Genomic DNA, 19,909 nt, shown 5'->3' with positions numbered 1-19,909 from the left:
ATAGATACTTCCTGCTGTGTTTTGGTAGAGTGGTTGGCTCACTGCATTGTCAAATTATCAAAATAGTTTTTTAGAGCCTAATCAACAGCAGAAATGTCTAGCAAATTAGCAAAAAAAAAAAAAAAAAAACTGAGAGAACTGTCAGTCTTAGTGAAATTGATGTTTAGTTATTGTTCTAGCTCTGTTTGGTGTTATTCTCTACAGTTCAACTCTGATAGATGGAGTCACATTAACACATTTATACTTAGGCTATATATATATATATATATATATATATATATATATATATATATATATATATATATATATATATATATATATATATATATATATATATATATAGGAGGAAATAGTGGTGTGCTTTTACTCTGAGGCATGTCAGGCTATCACACCCACCTGTTTACAAAAGGTTTGTTGAGTGTACATTCCTGGAACTTTGAGACTAACATGAAAGAGATTCCACAGAAATGTCAAATTCTGCTCAGAATTTCTTTCTTGCACAATGTGGGAAGAAAAGAAATACATACTCAATGTCATATAGTCGCACGACAAAATAACTGAACTTTTTCACCCTTGATCCTTTGGTAAACACAAACTTCAAGATATTTAAATACTGATCACAATGTAGTGCATAAGTGAGAATTGGAAGAAGAGCCATACAGAGTTTTCAATGTTTGTTTTTACAAATGCAAGTATGGAAAGTGTGGCTTGCATTTATGTGCACCCCTCTTTCTCTTGATATCTGTAAAGATCCAGCACAATAAATTTCCTTCAGATGCCAATATGCAATTAAGAGTACACCTGTGTCATTTAATTTCAGTAAAACTACAGCTGTTCATGCAAGACCTCGAAGGTCATTATAATGACAGACTATTTGAACTTCTCATTATAATGGCCCTGTCAGTGCAATGAATATCACGTGTCATTATAATTCCACTTAATAATTATTAACTAATTTGTATTGGTTTATCAATAATAATAATAATAATAATAATAATAATAATAATAATACAATATAATGGTTAATATGGTGTGTTGTTTTATGTTTCATACAACAGACAAAATGTCCGCCAATAAAGTTTGAAGTGAATGGGGATGTTGGAGGTGAATAGAACTGTATGCATACTGAACTCTATGAAAGTTGAACATTTCCCCCCCGAAGACTCTGCCGCCCTCTAGTGGAAGCTGCGTGTCGGAGGAGAGGGTACAGGGTCAGGTTGTTATGGTGAGGCATTTCCCCTGAGGGCTGGCAGGCAGGAGCTGGAGCGGTGGACAGCAGCTGACTCGGTTTTCATAGCCGCAGAGCTGAACAGGAGCCGCTGCTGTCAGCCACTTCAACAGGTAAGATGTCACCTCTGCGTTTTCTATAAAGTTCAAGTGGATGTGGCCGCCCTGCTCGGTTTCATTTCAAATAAATAAAGTCGTCGCCGAGAACACGAGATAATGTTTAATCTCCGCAGCGGTTTGTTTCTGGTTATGGAGCAGCTCAACAGCAGCCAGCTAAGGTAACGCTAGCATGACGTGACCTCTCTCCATAGTCGACTCAAGAAACTCAGTCAGCAGGTCCTCTCAGTAGTTTTTATAGCATAATTAAAAGAAAAATGTCGACTCTGTTGGAGCCCTTCTGCTGTGAATGAAGGCGGGTGAGTTAAAGTACTTCCTACCTGTCAGACCAACAGGTACCTGTTGAGTCAATGTAGGTGGACCGCTAAGAAGCGTTAGCTAATCTGCTGCTGCTCCAACACAGTTTAGGTTTATGTTAAGCCTCTGCTGCTTCTGTTAGAGCTTCTAATTACAGTTTAAAGTGGAATTAAGTCAAAAACAAAACCCCAACATGCTTAATTTATTTCTACGACCACTTAAAATTAAAATCGTCCGGAAATTTGTGAACTGTAGTTCACATAGTGACATAAAAGTTCAGTATAGCTCCACCTTTAAAATGTTCCCTCTGTATTATTAGGAGTGCGGGCTTGGTAATCAAATAATTAATTATAAAATTACTATGCAAACATACATTTTTTGAATTTATTAAGCTTCAAACTGGTCGAAATAAAATTATTTGTTTATTCAAATTTGTTTATTCATTGTCATTTCCAGTGTCTTGCAAAACATTAATACTATCTGTTCCTTTTCACAGTTTGTCACCATAAACTTCAGGGTGTTTTGTTGGCATTTTATGTGAGAGGAACAGAAATTGGTGTTAAGTGGGAAGTAAATTTTACATATTTCTTTTAAAACAAAAACAACACAAAACAAACAATCTATGTTAATTCGTATTAACCCTCCTTTACTCTGATACCCTCAGATGAAAGTTTAGTGCTGCATACAAAATGCTCAGTATGGTGGGAAAATAACACAGCACATGACTGGACACATCACACCCACTATTTAGTCACAGCCTCAGAACCTTTACGCATTTAGTGAAACATGATGGCGGCGAAGTTATGCTGTGGGACAAGGCAGCTGGTAACATTTGATGGGAAGATGAATCAACCTTAATACTTATAAAGAGTCCAGTTAGTTCAGGGGTGTCAAACTCCAGTCCTTTATGGCCAATGCTCTACAACTTTAGATGCGTCCCTGGTCCAACACACCTGACTCAAACGACTGAATTGCCTCCTGCGCAGGCGGTCAAGGTCTTCAGAGTCCTGCTAATGACCTCATTGTTTAACTTAGGTGTGTTAAAGCAGAGACGCATCTAAAAGTTCCAGGACGCTGGACTTCGAAGCCTTGAGTTAAGGACCCCTCGGTTAGAGGCTATAAAACACAAGGACAGAAACGTAGAGCTGCAGTGGAACAAATGACTGGACAAACAGATGTAGCTTAGTTATCTTTCCCATACAGTCCTATGCAGCCTTCCTTAGTAAACATGTAGCTACAGTGTTTAAAAATGAAATAATGAAGTAAAAACATGATTACCTTGTATAAGTTAACAGTAGTTAGCCTAGTCATCAGTCCCCTCTGGTTTCAAACAAGGAACAGGAACACAGTTTTGGTTGAGTGTAATGTCATTTCTACATCTAAGCACATAGCAGCCACCAGAACAGGTTCCTGGTTCCAGATCACCACTCCAGTTCACACAGAGGGATTCTGTGCTTCAGATGAAGCAGAGATTGGTGTGCTTGATTTGTGTTTCTTTCATTGCCTCTGCAAGGAGGATGTTCAAACCATCTCTTTCATCGATCACAATAGGCAAAGATCATGTCCCTGACTCCAAAGTCTCTGCCCGGCTTTCACAAAGAGTTTTGAAGAGGAGCTGCAAAAACAAATGAGGTGGATTAGCAGTGCTTGCCAACAACCGAAGGTGTCATCCAGGAGATGCTACTGTGAAATATCATCTCAACAGCCTGGTCATTTGAGTTGTCATAATACTCACAAGACGCCACTACCACCCACAACAAATCCATGAAGACACTTGGATTATATTCACTACAGCATTTAGGTTTAGGCATCAAGTACTTCTGAACTGACTCTGGATCTCCAGTCTTGAGCTAATTTGCAAGTAATTAGTTCCTGCACAATTGTGCACTAATTAGTGTTGGCTGTTCACATAAAATCCCAGCTGAAGACATTACAGTTTGTGATTAAAATGTGAAAACATTAACGGCGTATGAATACTGTTGCAAGGCACAAACATAACATCTGTGGGTATCGGGTTATGTTTTGGAAAATCTGGATGTATTGACTTCTTGTGAGAGCCCTAATCGTCGTGCAAAACATTGATAATATCAAAGTGAACACGCCTCTTTAGTATTTGGCTCTCACTGCGTCAATGACATATTAACCACATTTAACTCGTACACATTAAACCGAGGTGTTGCTCATGAGTATTGCAGCATATGGGCAAAGTAGCATTTCTGTGGTAAATGTAGTCAAATATTTGTAGGGTTTATAATGCAGACTAAGATTGCGATGCACAATGTGACAACGGGAGCACAGCTCTGGAAGAAAATAATGAAATGGCCAGATTAAATATCAACACACGAGGTTTAGTGGACTTGAACCCTGCGTGAGCTTATGAGGGAAAGAGCAAATACTGGGTCATTTTTGAGGAAATCATGTTTGTAGCTGAAATTGTGACTGTGAAGTCTCTCTAGAGAGAGATTTCTTAGCAATTTTGATATGGTTTATGTTTGTGATGATAAAAGTCCAGATGGCTCAAGAAAGCATGTGCTCAAATTCCTCTTTGTATCCATTACTCTCTGTTGGGTACGTAAAAGCCAGATACTCCCTTCTATCTCATTTTAGAAGTAAAGTTTCCAGATTCTTTTGTCCACATGTAGTCAGACTATTTTCCTTTTCATTCAAGGCCTCTCTCCCTCTCTCTTACCCTGCCATTGGCTACTTGGCAGATTTACTGAGATTTCTGGGTGATTATATGGTGCAACCCAAATCTTTACACATGACAGAGCTTACTGTAGATCCTCCTCACTCGCTCTTTCTGTGCCTCAGGCCTGGCAGCAAAATTATAATCAAGTCATGCACAGATTTTTTTTTGCAACCACAAAAAAACCGCCATATGTTTTGTCTCATCAATTTTGATTTAAAATTAATGCAAATAGAGACACCCGTTGTTATTTATTTACTCAGCAAGCTGTTTCAAGCTCCACTTCTTCCGTAATTGATGTCTGTGCTGCATAGTAAGTGACAAAACAGCCTTTCTGTGTGTTTGGCAGGCCGTTCTGGCCACTTGGCTTTGTTTTGGGTTTTATGCTGGATCGTTCCCGAACCATCAAGCCGTATTGACTCAGCATTGTTCGCGTCAGTCTGTGCGCTTCATCAAATCACTTCACTAGGTTGTTGGCAGCACACAGCCCAGTTTGGACTCGTTTCGTGGCGATAAACCACGGATGAAGCTCTTGGCGCTCTGGGTAGTCGGCTTTAAGTTTGAGCAAAGGTGTCGGCTGTATTTTCAGCCAGTGTTCTTGGAAAAGTGATCAAGTTGTTGCACTGAGGTAGGTACCACCTAGCAGAAGGATGTAAGAGCTTTTGCATGTGTGTGTGTGTTTATGCTACTCTATTCATCGTAGCTGTTTGGAGAAAGTTTGTCTTCTCCGAGAGCCCCTTCCTGTTAGGTCATCTAATTAAAAAAAGGTCGGAAGACTGTAAATGTCAGAGTGATGCTGTAGAACGTTTTCATACACATTAAATACACTTTTTTTTTCTGCATGTATGAGGTTCTTGGGAGTTTTTGTTATGACTGAGCCTTATATTTTCCTTCTGACTGGTCTTGGCCTGACTCAGAAACTCACAAGGTTCCTACAGTCTTACCAACAACAAATTCCACAACAAGTGTTATGAAAGAACCCAAATATCCCTAAATCCATGAGTCACGGAGAATCAGGGTTTTTCTTCCCCTTTTCTTTGTTTTATTAACTGCGTTATCTTTCTTTCTTTCTTTTGGCAGGCAAACGCATAAATGATAACCGGAATAAAGCTTGTTACTGAAACTTGATTTTAAACAGTGCTGCTCTGTCATGCTAATGTTTACACATCGGAACAAAACCTTTGATTTCTGTCCAGCTTCTGTGTTGGTCTGGGGCTGAGCAGGGTAGTAGATCAGTAAAAACCCTTTGAAGTTATCCTTCCAAATTTGTTACATCAGTCAAACTGAGCTTAGGATATGAATATTTTTGGATGGCTATCTCCTGGTCAATCAGAAACTAAAAAATCCATGTATTCTGGTGTACTTACCAGGGTGTTCTGACAAAAACTTTCTTCAGGGTAGATGGTGCTGTTGAGTGAAAGGCTCAACAAAAACCTATGTGGGTGTGGGGAAAAGGTTTTCCTCAGTTTAGGAAAGGTTGTGCTTTAATTTGCAGATGGCTCTGCTAAGTTTCTACGCTGTTCGCATTAATCTGCAATATCAGTAGGATCTGTAAATTAAACCCTGAATGTTTGCTCTTTTTGGGATAAGATTTATTTCTCAGTCAGCTCAACAGTAAAAATTGCAATGTTGTGGCTGAGCTTCATCCCTCTGATACCCTGCACTGATTGGCTTTGGCTGAGATCTGACTTGCCCACCTCACTCTGCCAAGGTCGCTAATCTGCAAACATCGTCCTCTTGTGCCCTGACTGCGTGTTTGCGATAATGGAAAGGATTGTAGGAGACTGATACTGTTTAGTTAGTTTGTGTGCCAAAGTTAGTGTTTGTGTTCAAAACATTTTAGTTTTCCATTCTTTCAGCAAATGGTGGACAATTCCATTAGAGGTTAATAGAGGCGCTCATTGGATAAGACATAACGGCAACAGCTAAGCTTCCGAGCAAACGGTTAGGAGATTTTAAAGAGACAATTCCCTTTTGCCCAGAAGACGTTTAAGTTGTTAATGAGATTGTTGTCACTCTAGAGACTGTTTGGTTAACAGTGATTTAGAGATGTTGACCGAGACCAGCTCACGCAGATGGAGCTGTGTTGCATTTGGAGCCTTGCTCCTTGCCCTTTAAATGCTAAGAAGATACTGGATTATAAACTCACCAGGACAAGTCCCTGTGTGGTGCAGGTCTTCTTTTCATTGTGCTTGAACAAATTATAAACAAATATCTATTATTTCATCAGTTTTTATCCTTTACCAAGTTAGATCTTGTCATTTAACATAGTTTTATTGAAGTGTTTCTTAAAGAAGTTAGTCAAAAAAAAAGGGTAATCAAACAGCGAATATACTTACGAATTATTAATAATCATTTTTTAAAGAAGAAAGTTGAGATATTTTAACAGCGGTATAACATGTTGCAATTCAGAATGCCAAGTTAGGTAGAAGAAGATGTGTTTATTTGTGAAAACATCTGGGTGAAGCACATCATTGTTCTGGTGTGGATGATATTGTTCACACAGAACTTCAAATAGCCATCTGGCAAGTAGAGTGAATCCAGTCTGTTGTCTCAAATCGTCCCCACAGAGCTTCTTCCTGCTGTGGTCACCAACCCAACGGTTCTTTTGACCGCAGGTTGCCGTGAAACAACAGTTTTATAGCAGTGCTTTGCTTTGTCAAGAGAAAGTCTTGCAGTGGTGTTGTTTACATCCCTGACATTTCCAAACAAAAGAAAATGGATTTAGAAAGAAGGACATTTTGATGGACTTTTAATCACTGATCAGTTTTAAACCTTTTTGTGGACATTTGCTTGGTTTGAGCTTCGTTTAGCTACACATTCACTTAACTTGAATCAGCGTTGGAGGAAACACTCTTGATCGCAAAATTTGTGCCAAAGAAGACTCAATTTCTTGTATATTCTTGGGTTTGCTGCATGTTCTCTGAATAATGGACAAAATCTCAAATTCAGCCAAGGTATTTAAATTTATGAGCACAACTGTTTCCTCTCTGCTTGTTTCATTTGTAACCGGTAGCCTGTTCCTTCTTATTTGTGCTTTGCTGAAGTGGCTGATTCGAGTGTTTTGACCTTTACCACAACATAAGGAAATCGTTGCAGAGTGATTTTTGACTCTTGTCAATATTTTAAAATAGACTATTCACAAGGCCAACCAAAACGGTAAAGGAGACAGCATGTAGGTAAATCTCTATACACTGAAAATATCATTGGGGCTTTTAGCTGTAAATCACTCCAAACTTTATGAATTATAACATTCGGGAAAAACATTGCAGGAACGATAAACCTCGATAAACGACGAACATTTGAGAGGAAGTTTGTAACTGATATATCTTATCATTATCAGCACACCTATTTGTCTGCTATTCGACTGATTTATTGAGCTAGTGTGGCTTAAGCACACTATTTAACTCACGTTTCAGGCGTTGCTTGCTTGCTGCAGTAGCTCTGGGTCCTCTCACTAGTGTCTTACCGTTCACTCTCTCTATCTTAGTGAGTTACTCTAGTTGACCTTCCTCTCAGTGTGTACAGGCCAAAGCCTGAATAATATATGAGTAGCCTGGAAAGAGCCAAGCGTGAGTCGTGTATCTCTGCTGGAAGTTAACGAAAGGCAACGGGGAAGATACAGTATTAATGTCCGGCGTTGCTAGAGTTTGAACTTGCCCTGAAACGGAGTGTCGCTATGCAGATTTTAACCACTTCTTGTGTCTTGATCTTGTTCCTGTATGGGACAGCCATCGCAAGCAAGCTACAGCTGGCGTCAATCATTAATGAAAAGCATCCCACCATCTCAAGTTTCTTTAGGAGAGACGAGGGAGAGAAGGGAACTCAGGGGTTAAAGATAACAATGTTAGAAGTGGAGAACTCCTGCATTCTGCTGTAACGTAGCACTCACTTTTTTTTTTCTCCCTGCCCACAGACTTTATCACAGAGGAGCAGCTAACTACAGCCTTCGTACTGTCAACACTTCACCTGAAGAATGTTCATCAACAAGAAAAAGCCATGCAGTGTTTACTGAGCACCTCAATTGGATTCATGAAATAATCTGGTACTGGAGGTCTGAATCCTGCATCTGTTGTCATTGAGCGTCCGAGTTCTGTCTGCATAATGCACATGTTTGTTCATCACCAGTGGATTCTGAAATCACCGCCCCCTGTTGAATCCAGTTCTTGGACATTATCGGCCCCAAATTAAACACTTTGGGGATTAGAGCGAGTACACAAAGCTGAGAGTGTGTGTTCCATCTTTCTCCTCTTTTTCTCTCCTTCAATGTATTATTGCAAGATCATCTACAGCTGAAATGGAAAGGACTGAAAGTTTGCAGAAGCTAGCACTTTTTCCTTTTGGTAATAAGTCAACTGCATTTCATTTTGGTCCAATAAAAGTTTTTATATAAACCGTCGTTAGAACCCCAATTGTAATCATGGAGATATTTAGAGAAAAAGCAACTTGACTTAATTTATTTTTCATCATTTTCCTTTTTTTGTAATTTATTTATTTATGTGCTAAAAATCTAACCCCTATTTTATGTTCTGCTAAACACTGTGATGTAGTTCTTTGACCCTAGAGAAGACTAATATAACATTTTGAAAGCTAAATCACTAAAAGAATCTAATCTTGGAGAACGAGCCGAATACAGGCACGAGAAGGCCAGAACCCCGGTCGCCATGGCAGCAGACCACGGCGAACTGCTGGCCGAGATGGCCACGGTCGGGCGTCTGAGTGCCACGGAGCGCCTGAAGCACGCCCAGAAACGCCGCGCCCAGCAGCTGAAGGCGTGGGCGCAGATGGAAAAGGATGCGTCCCGAGGATCCAGGGCCAAAGCGGACAAGAAGAAGAAACGCACTACTAAAGTCAAGTTCCCCAACTCTGTCACGCTGCTGGAAGCAGCGGCCCGCAATGACGTGGAGGAGGGTGAGAAGTAAACACACACACACACTGCCTTGCGAAACTCTGCATATCCTTCAAAGGCTTTCACGTTTTCTGATATTACAATAACACACGTCAATGTATTTAACAAGGATTTTATGTAATGCTATGGCTTAAAAATTATTCTTGGAAAACATGCAAATAAGCATCTTGGGTGGAATACTAAATCTTTAAATCAAAGTATCTCCAAGTGTCTCCTAATCATAGTCCAGACCTAAATTGATTGAAAAAAATCTTCTTGGGACTTGAAAATTGATGTTTACAAATGCACTCAAATCAATCCTGGCTGCACTTCAGCTATTCTGCAAAGAATGTTTAAACATTTACTCTGAAAGTACAAAGTAGATAGAAATGCTAAGGATGGTTCTCTATGGTATTTAGTCACGGGAACCAAAATAACATATGCAGTCCACTCTTACCAGTTTTGTGTTTGTGTAAAAGATTGAAAACTATGTGTGCTTTTTGTCCCTTTTTCACAGTTATGCATTAGTTTGTTTTGGTCTGTCACATACAATCCCTATTGGTTATGTGAGGGATTCTACCTCACGACAAATCAGGATCATTTCCCCGAGAAATTATAGATTCTTTTGCGATAAGCTCCAAATTTTGTTTTCAAGAGGTTTATTGTTGGCTGCTTGGAATAAGGCATTGATCTCTTTCCAGAAACAAATTTGTTTCTGTTTAGGACCTACAGACATGCCTTAAATAAATCCACCCTGATTAAATACAGGCTTTCTTCCAGTGGGATCTTGTGTGTGTGTGTGTGTGTGTGTATGCGTGCGTGCGTTTGTTTTTATGTGTGCTTTTGTTTTTTCTAGTGAGAGAGCTGCTCAACAGCGGTGTCAGCCCAGATCTGGTCAATGAGGACGGACTGACAGCCCTACATCAGGTACAGAAGCAGCTGGTTCAGGAGTTTGCTGATTGTAGTATTTGGAATTGTCAAAACTTAAACTCTTTAAAATCATGTTTACGTTCAGTTGATTATTTTCCCTCAAACCACTAAATATGCACACAGACCTACTTTGCTTTAGGGTAACCATAAAGGTGCAGAAATTGCATGTTTTCAAAATGTTTGTGACTTTCCAGTGTTGTGTCTGTCTGTGATGTTTGCACCCATCATGTCTTTTTTTAAGTCTTTATTATGTCTGAATATGCCAAGATAACTTAGTTTATATAATGACAGATTATTCAACTTCGCTTTTGTTCAAATTTTAGCAGACTAAAATTTCTGGCCAGATTTGGAGAAAGTTGAGGGATTTCTGTGATTTTAACTCCAATGGCCTGTGTGTTTAACGATTTAAACCATTTGTAATTTATTCTCCCTATAAGTTGATGTAAATTTCTCCCTCTTCTCACTCATGAAAGGAACGTTTGTCAGTACAGAGAACTCTTTATAAAATCAGTCACAGTTGAGTTTTAGGAAAAACTTTGTATTTGCACAGCAGAAGACTGAGCCATTCATGCAAAATCGTTCCTCTGAAGTAAACTTAGTCTTAATTCAAAATCTAGCAATGATTTATCCATGTATGCATTTTCTTGTTTGCTTTTTATCCCAGTGCTTTTCTTCTTCTTCTACTTCTCAGTGCTGCATCGACGACTTTGTGGAGATAGTTCAGTGCCTGCTAGACGCTGGTGCCTCTGTGAACGCCTGCGACAGTGAGCTGTGGACGCCGCTGCACGCTGCTGCCACCTGTGGACACACTGGACTAGTGCAGCTTCTCATTCAGGCGTGCGTCACTTTTCCCTTCTGTTCTGAAAAATATCCTCAAGGTTTTTTTTTTTTCTAATTTCTTCTAGCCTTTTACTCCTCTCTCCTTCTCTTCTGTATTTATTTATTTTTCATTTTCAGAGTATAAACCAATTGAGATATGCAGTATTCAAAACCAATGCAAATATGGCTGCAGTTTGACTTTGAAAACATCGCTTTGTGCACGAGGGTGTGCCACTCTTACCCTGAAAAATTTGCATGTCTATTTCCTTGTAGTGGAGCCAACCTGCTGGCCGTCAATGCAGACGGCAACATGGCCTATGACCTCTGTGAGGATGAGGCCACACTGGAGCTGCTAGAGATGGTTATGGCTGAGCAGGGTCAGTAATTGTCAAATCGTTTGCAATGCATGGGGGGGGAGAAAACGTTAACTGTTAATCATAACATTTTGGGGAAATTTTTCAGGGATAACTCAGAAGCGGATAGACGAATGCAGAGGAGCGAAAGAGCTGACCATGCTTGCTGACGTCGAGGCTTTGATTAACACCGGAGCAGATTTAAATGCACAAGACAACAATGGAGCGACGCTGGTGAGAGGCAGATGAAAATAATTGTAACACATGGTACACAAGTGATAGTCCGCCAGGGTGTGTAGTCTAGGAAAGCGCTCACTATACATGCTCCCTGAACCTGCAGAGAATCAGTGGGATTAGACAACAGAAGGCAAAACAAAGGGATGCGAAAAGCATCAGTCATACAGAATGCATAACTCGGTCATTTACAGGAAAACATTAAATTAATGATTAGGTTAATCACACAAAGTGCTATTCTGAAAAGGAAAAATTATACTCGATGTTTGAACCTTTTTGTAAAGTAAATTAGTCAGAAGCCGTGTAACAAGAGTAAAATAGGGTTTAGACTGTTTCAGTGAAATAAGCAGCACTGCAGCAGCTTTTTTTTTTTAATATTGTTAATTTCTTTCCATTTCAGCTCCACATAGCGTCTGCCAATGGTTACATGTCTGTAGCAGAGCTGCTAGTCGACCAAAGGGCTCAGCTGGAACTGAAAGACTCTGACGGATGGACGCCGCTTCACGCCGCCGCCTGCTGGGGACAGGTTTGCTCTGCCGTCCACCTTGAGTAACTGTGTTTTGACCTGTGTTACGGGGTGTCATTTGTTTTCACTCGTTTCCAGATCCAAGTGGTGGAGCTGCTGGTGGCTCACGGAGCCAATCTGAACTCCAAGTCAGTTTTGGATGAGACGCCGCTCGGTGAGATCAGAGGCTCTGTGTGGGCATTTTGTTATGTTTCTCTGGAATAACTCGATGCCAGATGTGACCCGTTGCTCCGTCTGCAGATGTGTGTATTGATGAGGAGGTCAGAGCCAAACTGATGGACTTGAAGAACAAACACGACGCCATCATGAAAAGTCAGGACAAGCAGAAGGGCACGCTGCAAAGACGAGTGTCCAGCACTGGGAGCAGAGGGTAAACGAGGGAACTCGGGGACACTAGAGCAGGGATTTATTATTATCAGGTGTTTTACCTGATTCCCGTAACATTTGCCCACACAGGAAGGTTGTGCGTCGGGTCAGCGTGAATGAACGCTCCAGTCTGTACCGCCGGGAGCACCACCGGGAGGCCATCGTGTGGCAGGAGCCGGCGACCACGCCTGAACCACAGGACTACGACGAGGACAGACAGACTGACATCGAGCTGCTTCAGCATGCTCACATGGTGACTGAAAACGTTTCCTTTATCTCATCCAGAGTCTGACTTTAGGGCGGCAACTAACAGTTACTTTAGTAATCGATTGATCCGTCGATTATTCTGACGATGAATCAAATTTAAGAATTGGTACATTCTACAGATTTTTCATTTAACTACTCCATCTTATTTATGCATTAGAAACCCATCTAAAAGTAAAAATAACTTCTGTTAAATAATAAAATAAATATTCTACTGGCTGAAGTACAATAACATAACGGCATTCCTTTAGTGAACGCTTTATAATCTGGAGGAAAATGTGCATCTGCAGCTAAGAAATACTCCCAACAATGTGAAAAACTCAACCCTTTCTGCTCGACTTAACATCAACACGTTGCAGAGGTGATCTGGTGATTATTATTTGGGTTAATTAGTTAGTAGTTGGGTATCAAACGGTGCTTGATAAGAGATTTTTTTTTACATTATTTGAACAGAGTGAAGCTAAAGCTATGTCATGTAAGGAGCTCTGCGTAGAGCTTATTTATAAAGGTTTTTGTTTTTTATCTTAAATGCAAAATTTATATAGATTTCATACATCTAAGATGTTCTTTGAACAAGCTGCAAAGACGAGTATCTAGCCCTGGAATACTCTGATTCTGTAAACTCCAGATAACTATTGATTGATTACTAAATTAGTCAATGATCGTTCCAATAATAGATCCGTCACAAAGATTCCAATTAAGCCCTGTTTGACTTGATGAACTAGTTGTTTTTTTTTATTTTTAAGTTTACTAAAAGTTTCCCTTGTTTTCTCAGGTTGCTACCGGAGCAGCAACGACACGCGTGGAGGAACTGGAGGTTGCCGACAGAAAGATCGCATCATCCAGCGTGGGGAACGGGGAGACGTCCGTGTCTCTGGCTTCCTCTGTGCCTGGCGAGCTGTGGAGCGGCGGCGGCCGTATGGATCGCAGCGGCACCTACGAGCTCAGTCCGGCGTCCGGGCAAGCGGAGGGCGAGGGCGCCGACAACATGACTCGGGAGAAATCGCACCACACCCTGGCCGACCTGAAGCGCCAGCGCGCCGCTGCCAAGCTCAATAAGTATCCTGCGCCTCCTCCCCCGCTGCCCTCCACCGCCGAGGTAGAGGAGCCTCCTGTCACCGCGACGACCGCTCAGGCCCAGCCAGAAATCCAAACGATCCCAACTCCAGAGCAGCCGTCGTCGTCTCCCAGTCAGGTGTTCTTCACCCCGGCCAGCGGAGATCCTCCCTTGTTGAAACTGCGGGCCCCCGAGGAGGAGCAGACCAACAACAAGGAGCCATGCTGTGGCCTCATGTAGACGCTCTCTGCTGCCTGCAGGGGGCAGAAGCACTCCAAAGTGACAAAACACCCTTAAAAACAGACTTTTTATTGCAATGCATCACTGAAGACCGTCAGTTTAGGCCTCATGCAATCTGATCTCACAACAGAACGTGTAATGACTACGTTGGTTTAGAAATTCAATACTTAGATTCTCTAAAAAATAATAAACTGCAGAGATAAAGCTTCTGACTCACTAAGGAATTATAGTGCCTTGCAAAATCAGTTACTACATTTTTTTCACCTTTTATCAAACCACAAACTTTACTGTATTTTATGGGGATTTCATCTGATGTGCACTACCTTGTGTTGTGTTGGCCTAACTATGTAGTGGATAGAAAAGCATAAATGGTTGCCAATGTTTCATTTTTTTCCCTTTATTATATACAAATGCAGATCTGACCTTTGGCTCGTATTTGTACACTTTGTAGGACCTGCTTTTGCAGTTGTTGCAGCTTTTATCTCTACCAGCTTTGCACATCTAGAGATTTGTCTTCTTAGCTCGAGTTCAGTTATTCTGACGCATGAAGATGCTTTTTCAGAGTCACTGCTTTGTTGCTTTGGTTGAATTTCGACCCCAGATTCTGATTTCATGGCATTGATAGTTGTTTTTTTCTCTACATTTTTCTGTGTTTAGGCTCATTCATCTCCCCATCAATCTGACCAGCTTTTCTATCCCTGCTGACAAAAACTATTCCCAAAGCATTATGCTATGTCTCATGTTCGTTTTTCTAAATACATAGAACAAAAGGTTGCATTTTGGTCCTCCTTCCAATAACAGTTTTTTCTTACCAGTCTTTCATAAAAGGGAAGATTAGTTGAGAACTGCCTTGTCAACAGATTCTCCCAACTTCATGTTCATGATGCCGTTTCTTATCCGATATTCTCTTATTAAGTCTCATTACTCAATAAGTGACTGAAAGCACTTGACTGCACTGAATTTTGTGTAAGGAGATTAGATTAAAAAGAGCTGAGCGCAAAATCACACCACACTTTTTATTTTATTTGTACACACATTAAAGACATTCTTTTTTTTTTTTATTCCGTTTATGGTGTAAATCACATAAAATCCTATCAAAATGCATTTGTTTGTGGTTTTAATGTGACAAAATGTGAACAGGTTGCAGGGTGCAGGACATGACTTTGGTGACAGTATCAACTTTGTAGGGAGTTGATATTCTTGATTTGGCCAAAACTACTGTAATATGAGATGTAAAAACTCACTGGTGGGTGCTTTCCCCATATTTTTCTTTTTCTTTTTTTCCCATTTTTTTTTTGTGCTTAAATATTTTACCCTCATTCACAAATAATTGGGAAAGGAGAATTAAAGTACATCTTTAAAGTCATGATTTGGTTTACATTTTCATTTTAGATACTCGCATATATTCTACTTCTAGGCATGTTTGCAATGTTAAACATTAAAATGTGTTTAATGCCTAACATGCCTAATGTCTCACTATTCTACAGCATGGCCTAGTGACACATTTCTCTCTCATATTTTTTTATTCTAAAACATTCGAAATGCAGAGGAACGTTCCCATTGCACGTTTTCTGGTGAGACTGGGCTGCCCCGTGCCAATAATGGTTTGATGTGCAGTTTGTCTATTTCACCCATGTTTCTTCTTCTTCGTTAAGCCTACACACTCCAGCTTTGCCCCGCCCCCCCCCCTGCTTGGAGTCATTCGTTTCTGCTGAATGTAAAGTTTTGAACTCAGGAGAACTCCAGTATCCAGTTTGCCTAGAAATCTGAGTGGGCATAAACATGAAGTTGTCTACTTCATTAACTAATTTCTCTTGATACAGAAAGAGGTTTTCTTTAATGACTGGTACAAAGTATGTGGGTACATTAAAGATTTTATTTTTTTTATTATTATTATTGGATTTCTGAATGATTTACAGTGTATTCTGAATTTAGAAAAACGTTTGTTCTTTAGCATTCAAAAAATTTACATTTCACTATTGTAATGGTGCAATTTGTACATTTATTTTCCTTTGATATGAAATTATTTCTCTTCAAGTCAATGTACAATTTACATTTGTCAAAACCTGTTCTCCGTTCTTCTATCAGTATTTGTTTTTCTACTCTCAGAATTTAATCACATTATTTATTTGTCTTACTTTGGAGAGGGTGGGGGGGAAAACATCTTTTAAAGATGATGACATGAAGGAAAAACTGAAAGAAAAATATTTTTGCATTCACACAATGATCAAAGAGTTACTTAATTGTCACATTGATAATCAGAGTTTTGTGCCTTCATTTGGTGGCTGGTTTGCAATTGGTGCACAATGACCCACAAATGACATCGGTGAGATTTGAGATTAAATATGATGGACTTGATGTACGTTTTAATGTATTGTGTTTACTGTAAAACATCACTGTTTTATTTTTATTGATTGAAAAAAAAAAAGACTTAAATGCATCGTTTTCACAAATTAATTTTGTATTTCAATATTGCATAAGCACTTAGCACATCTGGATAGCGTTCCTACAGATTACTAAGATTATATTTACTTCATCCCAGGGACTAAATACAATGTACAAAAATTCCTTCTTGTTCTCATTTTTTATAATTATCAGGCCATTTGTTTCTTCTCTAAATACAGCAGATTGTTGTCATTTTGTTCCATTCCTCTGACAAACTCAACTTTCTTTGCCCACACTTTTCTATTTGCCCAATATCATGATGACCACTTGAAATCATTGACTTTGTCGTCCTTAACCCATTTTGTATCTTATCTGATGGTTTTCTTAGAGTTAATGACCATTTGGAATAATAATCTATTTAATGTCTCGTAATGTCAATATTTAAATATTTTGATTTTTTTCCTCAACTTCTATTTTGTGATGCACACCAGTTCCTCTTGCAGCAAAACAACCACACATGATGCTACCGCGCCCATGCTTCACAGTGGAGATGGTATTCTCCGACTTGCAAGCTTATGTTTTTTCCCTACATATGGTCACAATGTCTAGTTGCATCAAACCAATCACCACAAGACTTCCTTCTTTTTTCTTCTTTCTTTTTTTTTTTTTTTAGTTTTAGTTTTTGTCTTTGCTTACCAATGAATCTGTTTTTATGTTATTTTGGACAAACAGCTTCTTCCTTGCTGAGTACATAGTATTTTAAGCCAGGCTGGCACCCAAGGATGAACTCGATATGGAGTTCCTAGGATACATTGGATTTTTGGTGAATTTTTTTAGATTTTCTTTCAAGCAATATTCCTTCAGGGGTCAGTATTGTCCGTTTTCCAGACACATACTGCAATTTCATAGCACAGTCAAGTAATGTAATGTTACTTTCAGTTGTCATAAGAAAGCTACGGTACATGTCAAATGTGAATTGGGCCTCTGTCTCTTTAACATATCTGACTTTTTCTGAATCTACACCTTCAGGAAGTCATCACAACGTCACTATTAATCATTTAACACTGTTTTTTTCTTTCTTTTTTTTTTATTTTTTTACCAGGATTGCACTGAGAAGTAGTTTGTATAACAAACTCGGCACATGTGCAGCTCCACCAGGTGTTTGCTAATTGCTGCTGGCGAGTCTGATGGAGACTCCTGCAAACAGGAAAAGTATAAGTTGTGTTTCTGCACAAAAACAGGTTGTGTCTTCCGATAAAGTGTATTTAAACACCTCGTTTCAGTTAATTTTCTCATAAGCCCCCTCGGCCCTCCTCCTCCTCTTTTCATTTTACTCTTTCATCACACTGAGTACAGCTCAGATGTCACTTCAGTCTGTTTTGAAGTGCCTGCCAGTGCAGCCATAGATACACATGAAGAAAATAGGACTTTGAAAGCATTCAGTGTAAACAAAACAGCTTTTATTTTAGCCTCAACTTGAAATATTTTGCACCAGAATCATAAACGCTCAGATCGTAGCACTCTGACATGGCTTACAGCTGTCCTGCATGGTTTTGTGTCATAATGGAAGCCGGTTTATGTTCAGTTTTGGCTTCTGAGCTCCTTAGCGCTGCTCAGTTTTTACTTTCCTTACAGCTGACCTTGACCATAACCTATTATGTTGGTATTTGATGCTACCAGAATGCATGCTGCGTGACACTCAAACGTCAGCCGGACATCACATGGTTGGCGATATCAAATGTCTTTCCCTAGACTTTTCCAAGGTGTCTCTGCAGGGTCCTTCTTGCACGAACGCCGATTTGATAATCTGACTGTTATAGCAACTTGTTTTTCTGGTTTTAGTTTTGTTTTATAGCTCTAAAATCTAAATGCTAGATGTTGCTAACAGTTATTTCAGGGTTCGGTAAATTGAGTAGTGCAATTTAAAGGTATACAAATTAGGTCTTTTCTCAAAACCTCTAAAAACCTTAGTATTGTTTCTGCACCCATTTCTGTAGTGTAGTTACAGCTTGTGTAACTACACAGAAATGGATAAACTACCTTTGTTGTGATGCTTCTTTACAGCTGGATGTGGTATTTCAAGGAAAGTGGATGGACAAGAAGTAGGGTATTTTATTTTTTTTCCCAATAAGATTTTTAAGATCATGTGGTGGAAAACTAACAGAGAAGGGAGATTTTGCTGAAGGTTTTGAAGAATGTGACTAAGATCCAGTACTGACTTGTTTCTGCCAGGGATGTTAATGAAGAACAGAAAGAAGTTTCATCTACTGGAGGAACTACAGAGAGGTCAAACATTGCTGGGTTTTTTTGGAACTGGTGTTATATTTACTTGGGTTACACATATATAATCTGATAGGTCATTTTTTAAATGCAGTGTTTGACATTGAACACTTTTACTTTACAAAATGTAAATATATAGACAAATATATAGTTCACACCAAACATGTGAAAGTAGTTTTGGTGCAAACACAGCAAGATTATGTAAAATAAGGGTTTGGATAAAATTATTGCTTTAAAAACAAGTGGCTAAACTACAACCCTGCTGAAGACTGGATGTAACTATGTGTGAGATGCTGTTTGTCCTGTCGTACCATTGCAATGAGTTTTAATTAATTAATAACTGCTTATTACAGAACACAGAGAGAACTTTGGTCATGATCCAAGCGAATCCCTTACTGAGAAGTATCCTCTTCAGTTTTTAATCTAATAAGGAATAAAATGTAATAGTTACACTACTGTAATTACATTTAATCAAATTTGATTAAAAATGTAATGAGTACATTGTAAATCCATTTTTGCAAAGTATCGTCCCTCTCTGATTCTGTTAAAAATGTGAACTATCTAACCAGAAAAGCTGGTCAGAGATGGTGTATGTTACTGTAGTATAGTGTCATTTATTGACTTCTTTCTTTCATTTTTATTAGAGTTCATTCTGTTAAAAAGAACGGAAAGTGTGGCCTTCTTATGGAGGCATCCTAACCGGATGACCAAATCATCTCATGTGACTCGGTGTAGATAACGTAACTCTAGAGAGCCATCTTTAGCACATTAAGGCTGCTGGCTGAAGCAACTTAAAATCAGCTGGTTTTTTTATTTGAAATGTATAGATTTTATTTTTATCTGCTAAATAATGCATTTTTTTTTTATTATTATAAAACGTAAGTAGTGGAAAGTTAATGTGTCTAATTAATAATACTTTTTGCCAGCCGTGATACCGGGCCATGGCCACCCTTTCAAGTCTTTATGGGCGCACCCCTGCTACATCACAGTAATAGAAAACCGAGAGGAAAACTGCTACTATTAATCTTTTCCCCGTTTTCTCCCATTTTGATTTACAAAAAGGGCATTTGGGGGTTTAAAGCTAAGTTTTTCATCATCCTTCCCTAAATAGCTTTGACTTTTCACTGCATTGTTGACAACAGAAAGGATTTATCATTCATAATTAATGGTTCCACTTAACAGCTAAGCGAAAGCAATTGCCATGCAAATGTATTTAAATGAAGCAAATGGACGGGATAAG

At 39.3% G+C, this 19,909-nt stretch overlaps 1 protein-coding gene across 2 annotated transcripts; it reads left to right on the top strand.

Annotated features, from left to right (window-relative positions):
- Window positions 1-1,157: 1,157 nt before the first annotated feature.
- ppp1r16a (protein phosphatase 1, regulatory subunit 16A) lies at window positions 1,158-16,572 on the top strand. 2 transcript variants are annotated; one of them, XM_008438584.3, is made up of 11 exons: window positions 1,158-1,341; window positions 8,244-9,238; window positions 10,072-10,142; window positions 10,837-10,982; window positions 11,238-11,341; window positions 11,427-11,551; window positions 11,952-12,077; window positions 12,156-12,231; window positions 12,318-12,447; window positions 12,534-12,696; window positions 13,483-16,572. In XM_008438584.3, exons 2-11 carry the CDS (start codon window positions 8,992-8,994, stop codon window positions 14,002-14,004), a joined length of 1,710 nt encoding a protein of 569 aa, XP_008436806.2. In that variant the 5' UTR covers window positions 1,158-1,341; window positions 8,244-8,991; the 3' UTR covers window positions 14,005-16,572. The 2 variants fall into 2 exon arrangements, with proteins under 2 accessions (XP_008436806.2, XP_008436807.2); XM_008438585.3 differs by lacking the exon at window positions 1,158-1,341 and adding an exon at window positions 4,814-4,955.
- The last annotated feature ends 3,337 nt before the right edge of the window (window positions 16,573-19,909 follow it).

The sequence above is a fragment of the Poecilia reticulata genome, chromosome 20, assembly GCF_904066995.2.
Source record: "Poecilia reticulata chromosome 20, P_reticulata-male-v2, whole genome shotgun sequence".
NCBI lineage: Eukaryota > Metazoa > Chordata > Actinopteri > Cyprinodontiformes > Poeciliidae > Poecilia > Poecilia reticulata.
Note: the sequence above shows the minus strand (reverse complement) of the source record. Positions and strands in the feature narration are given on the sequence as shown.

What these genes read in the sequence shown, in the direction of transcription:
- ppp1r16a (XM_008438584.3), top strand. Translation starts at nt 8,992, where the DNA reads ATGGCAGCAGACCACGGCGAACTGCTGGCCGAGATGGCCACGGTCGGG. An exon ending in GATGGTTATGGCTGAGCAGG is followed by an intron (nt 11,342 to 11,426) that starts GTCAGTAATTGT and finishes GAAATTTTTCAG; the next exon opens with GGATAACTCAGAAGCGGATA. An exon ending in TTTGGATGAGACGCCGCTCG is followed by an intron (nt 12,232 to 12,317) that starts GTGAGATCAGAG and finishes CTCCGTCTGCAG; the next exon opens with ATGTGTGTATTGATGAGGAG.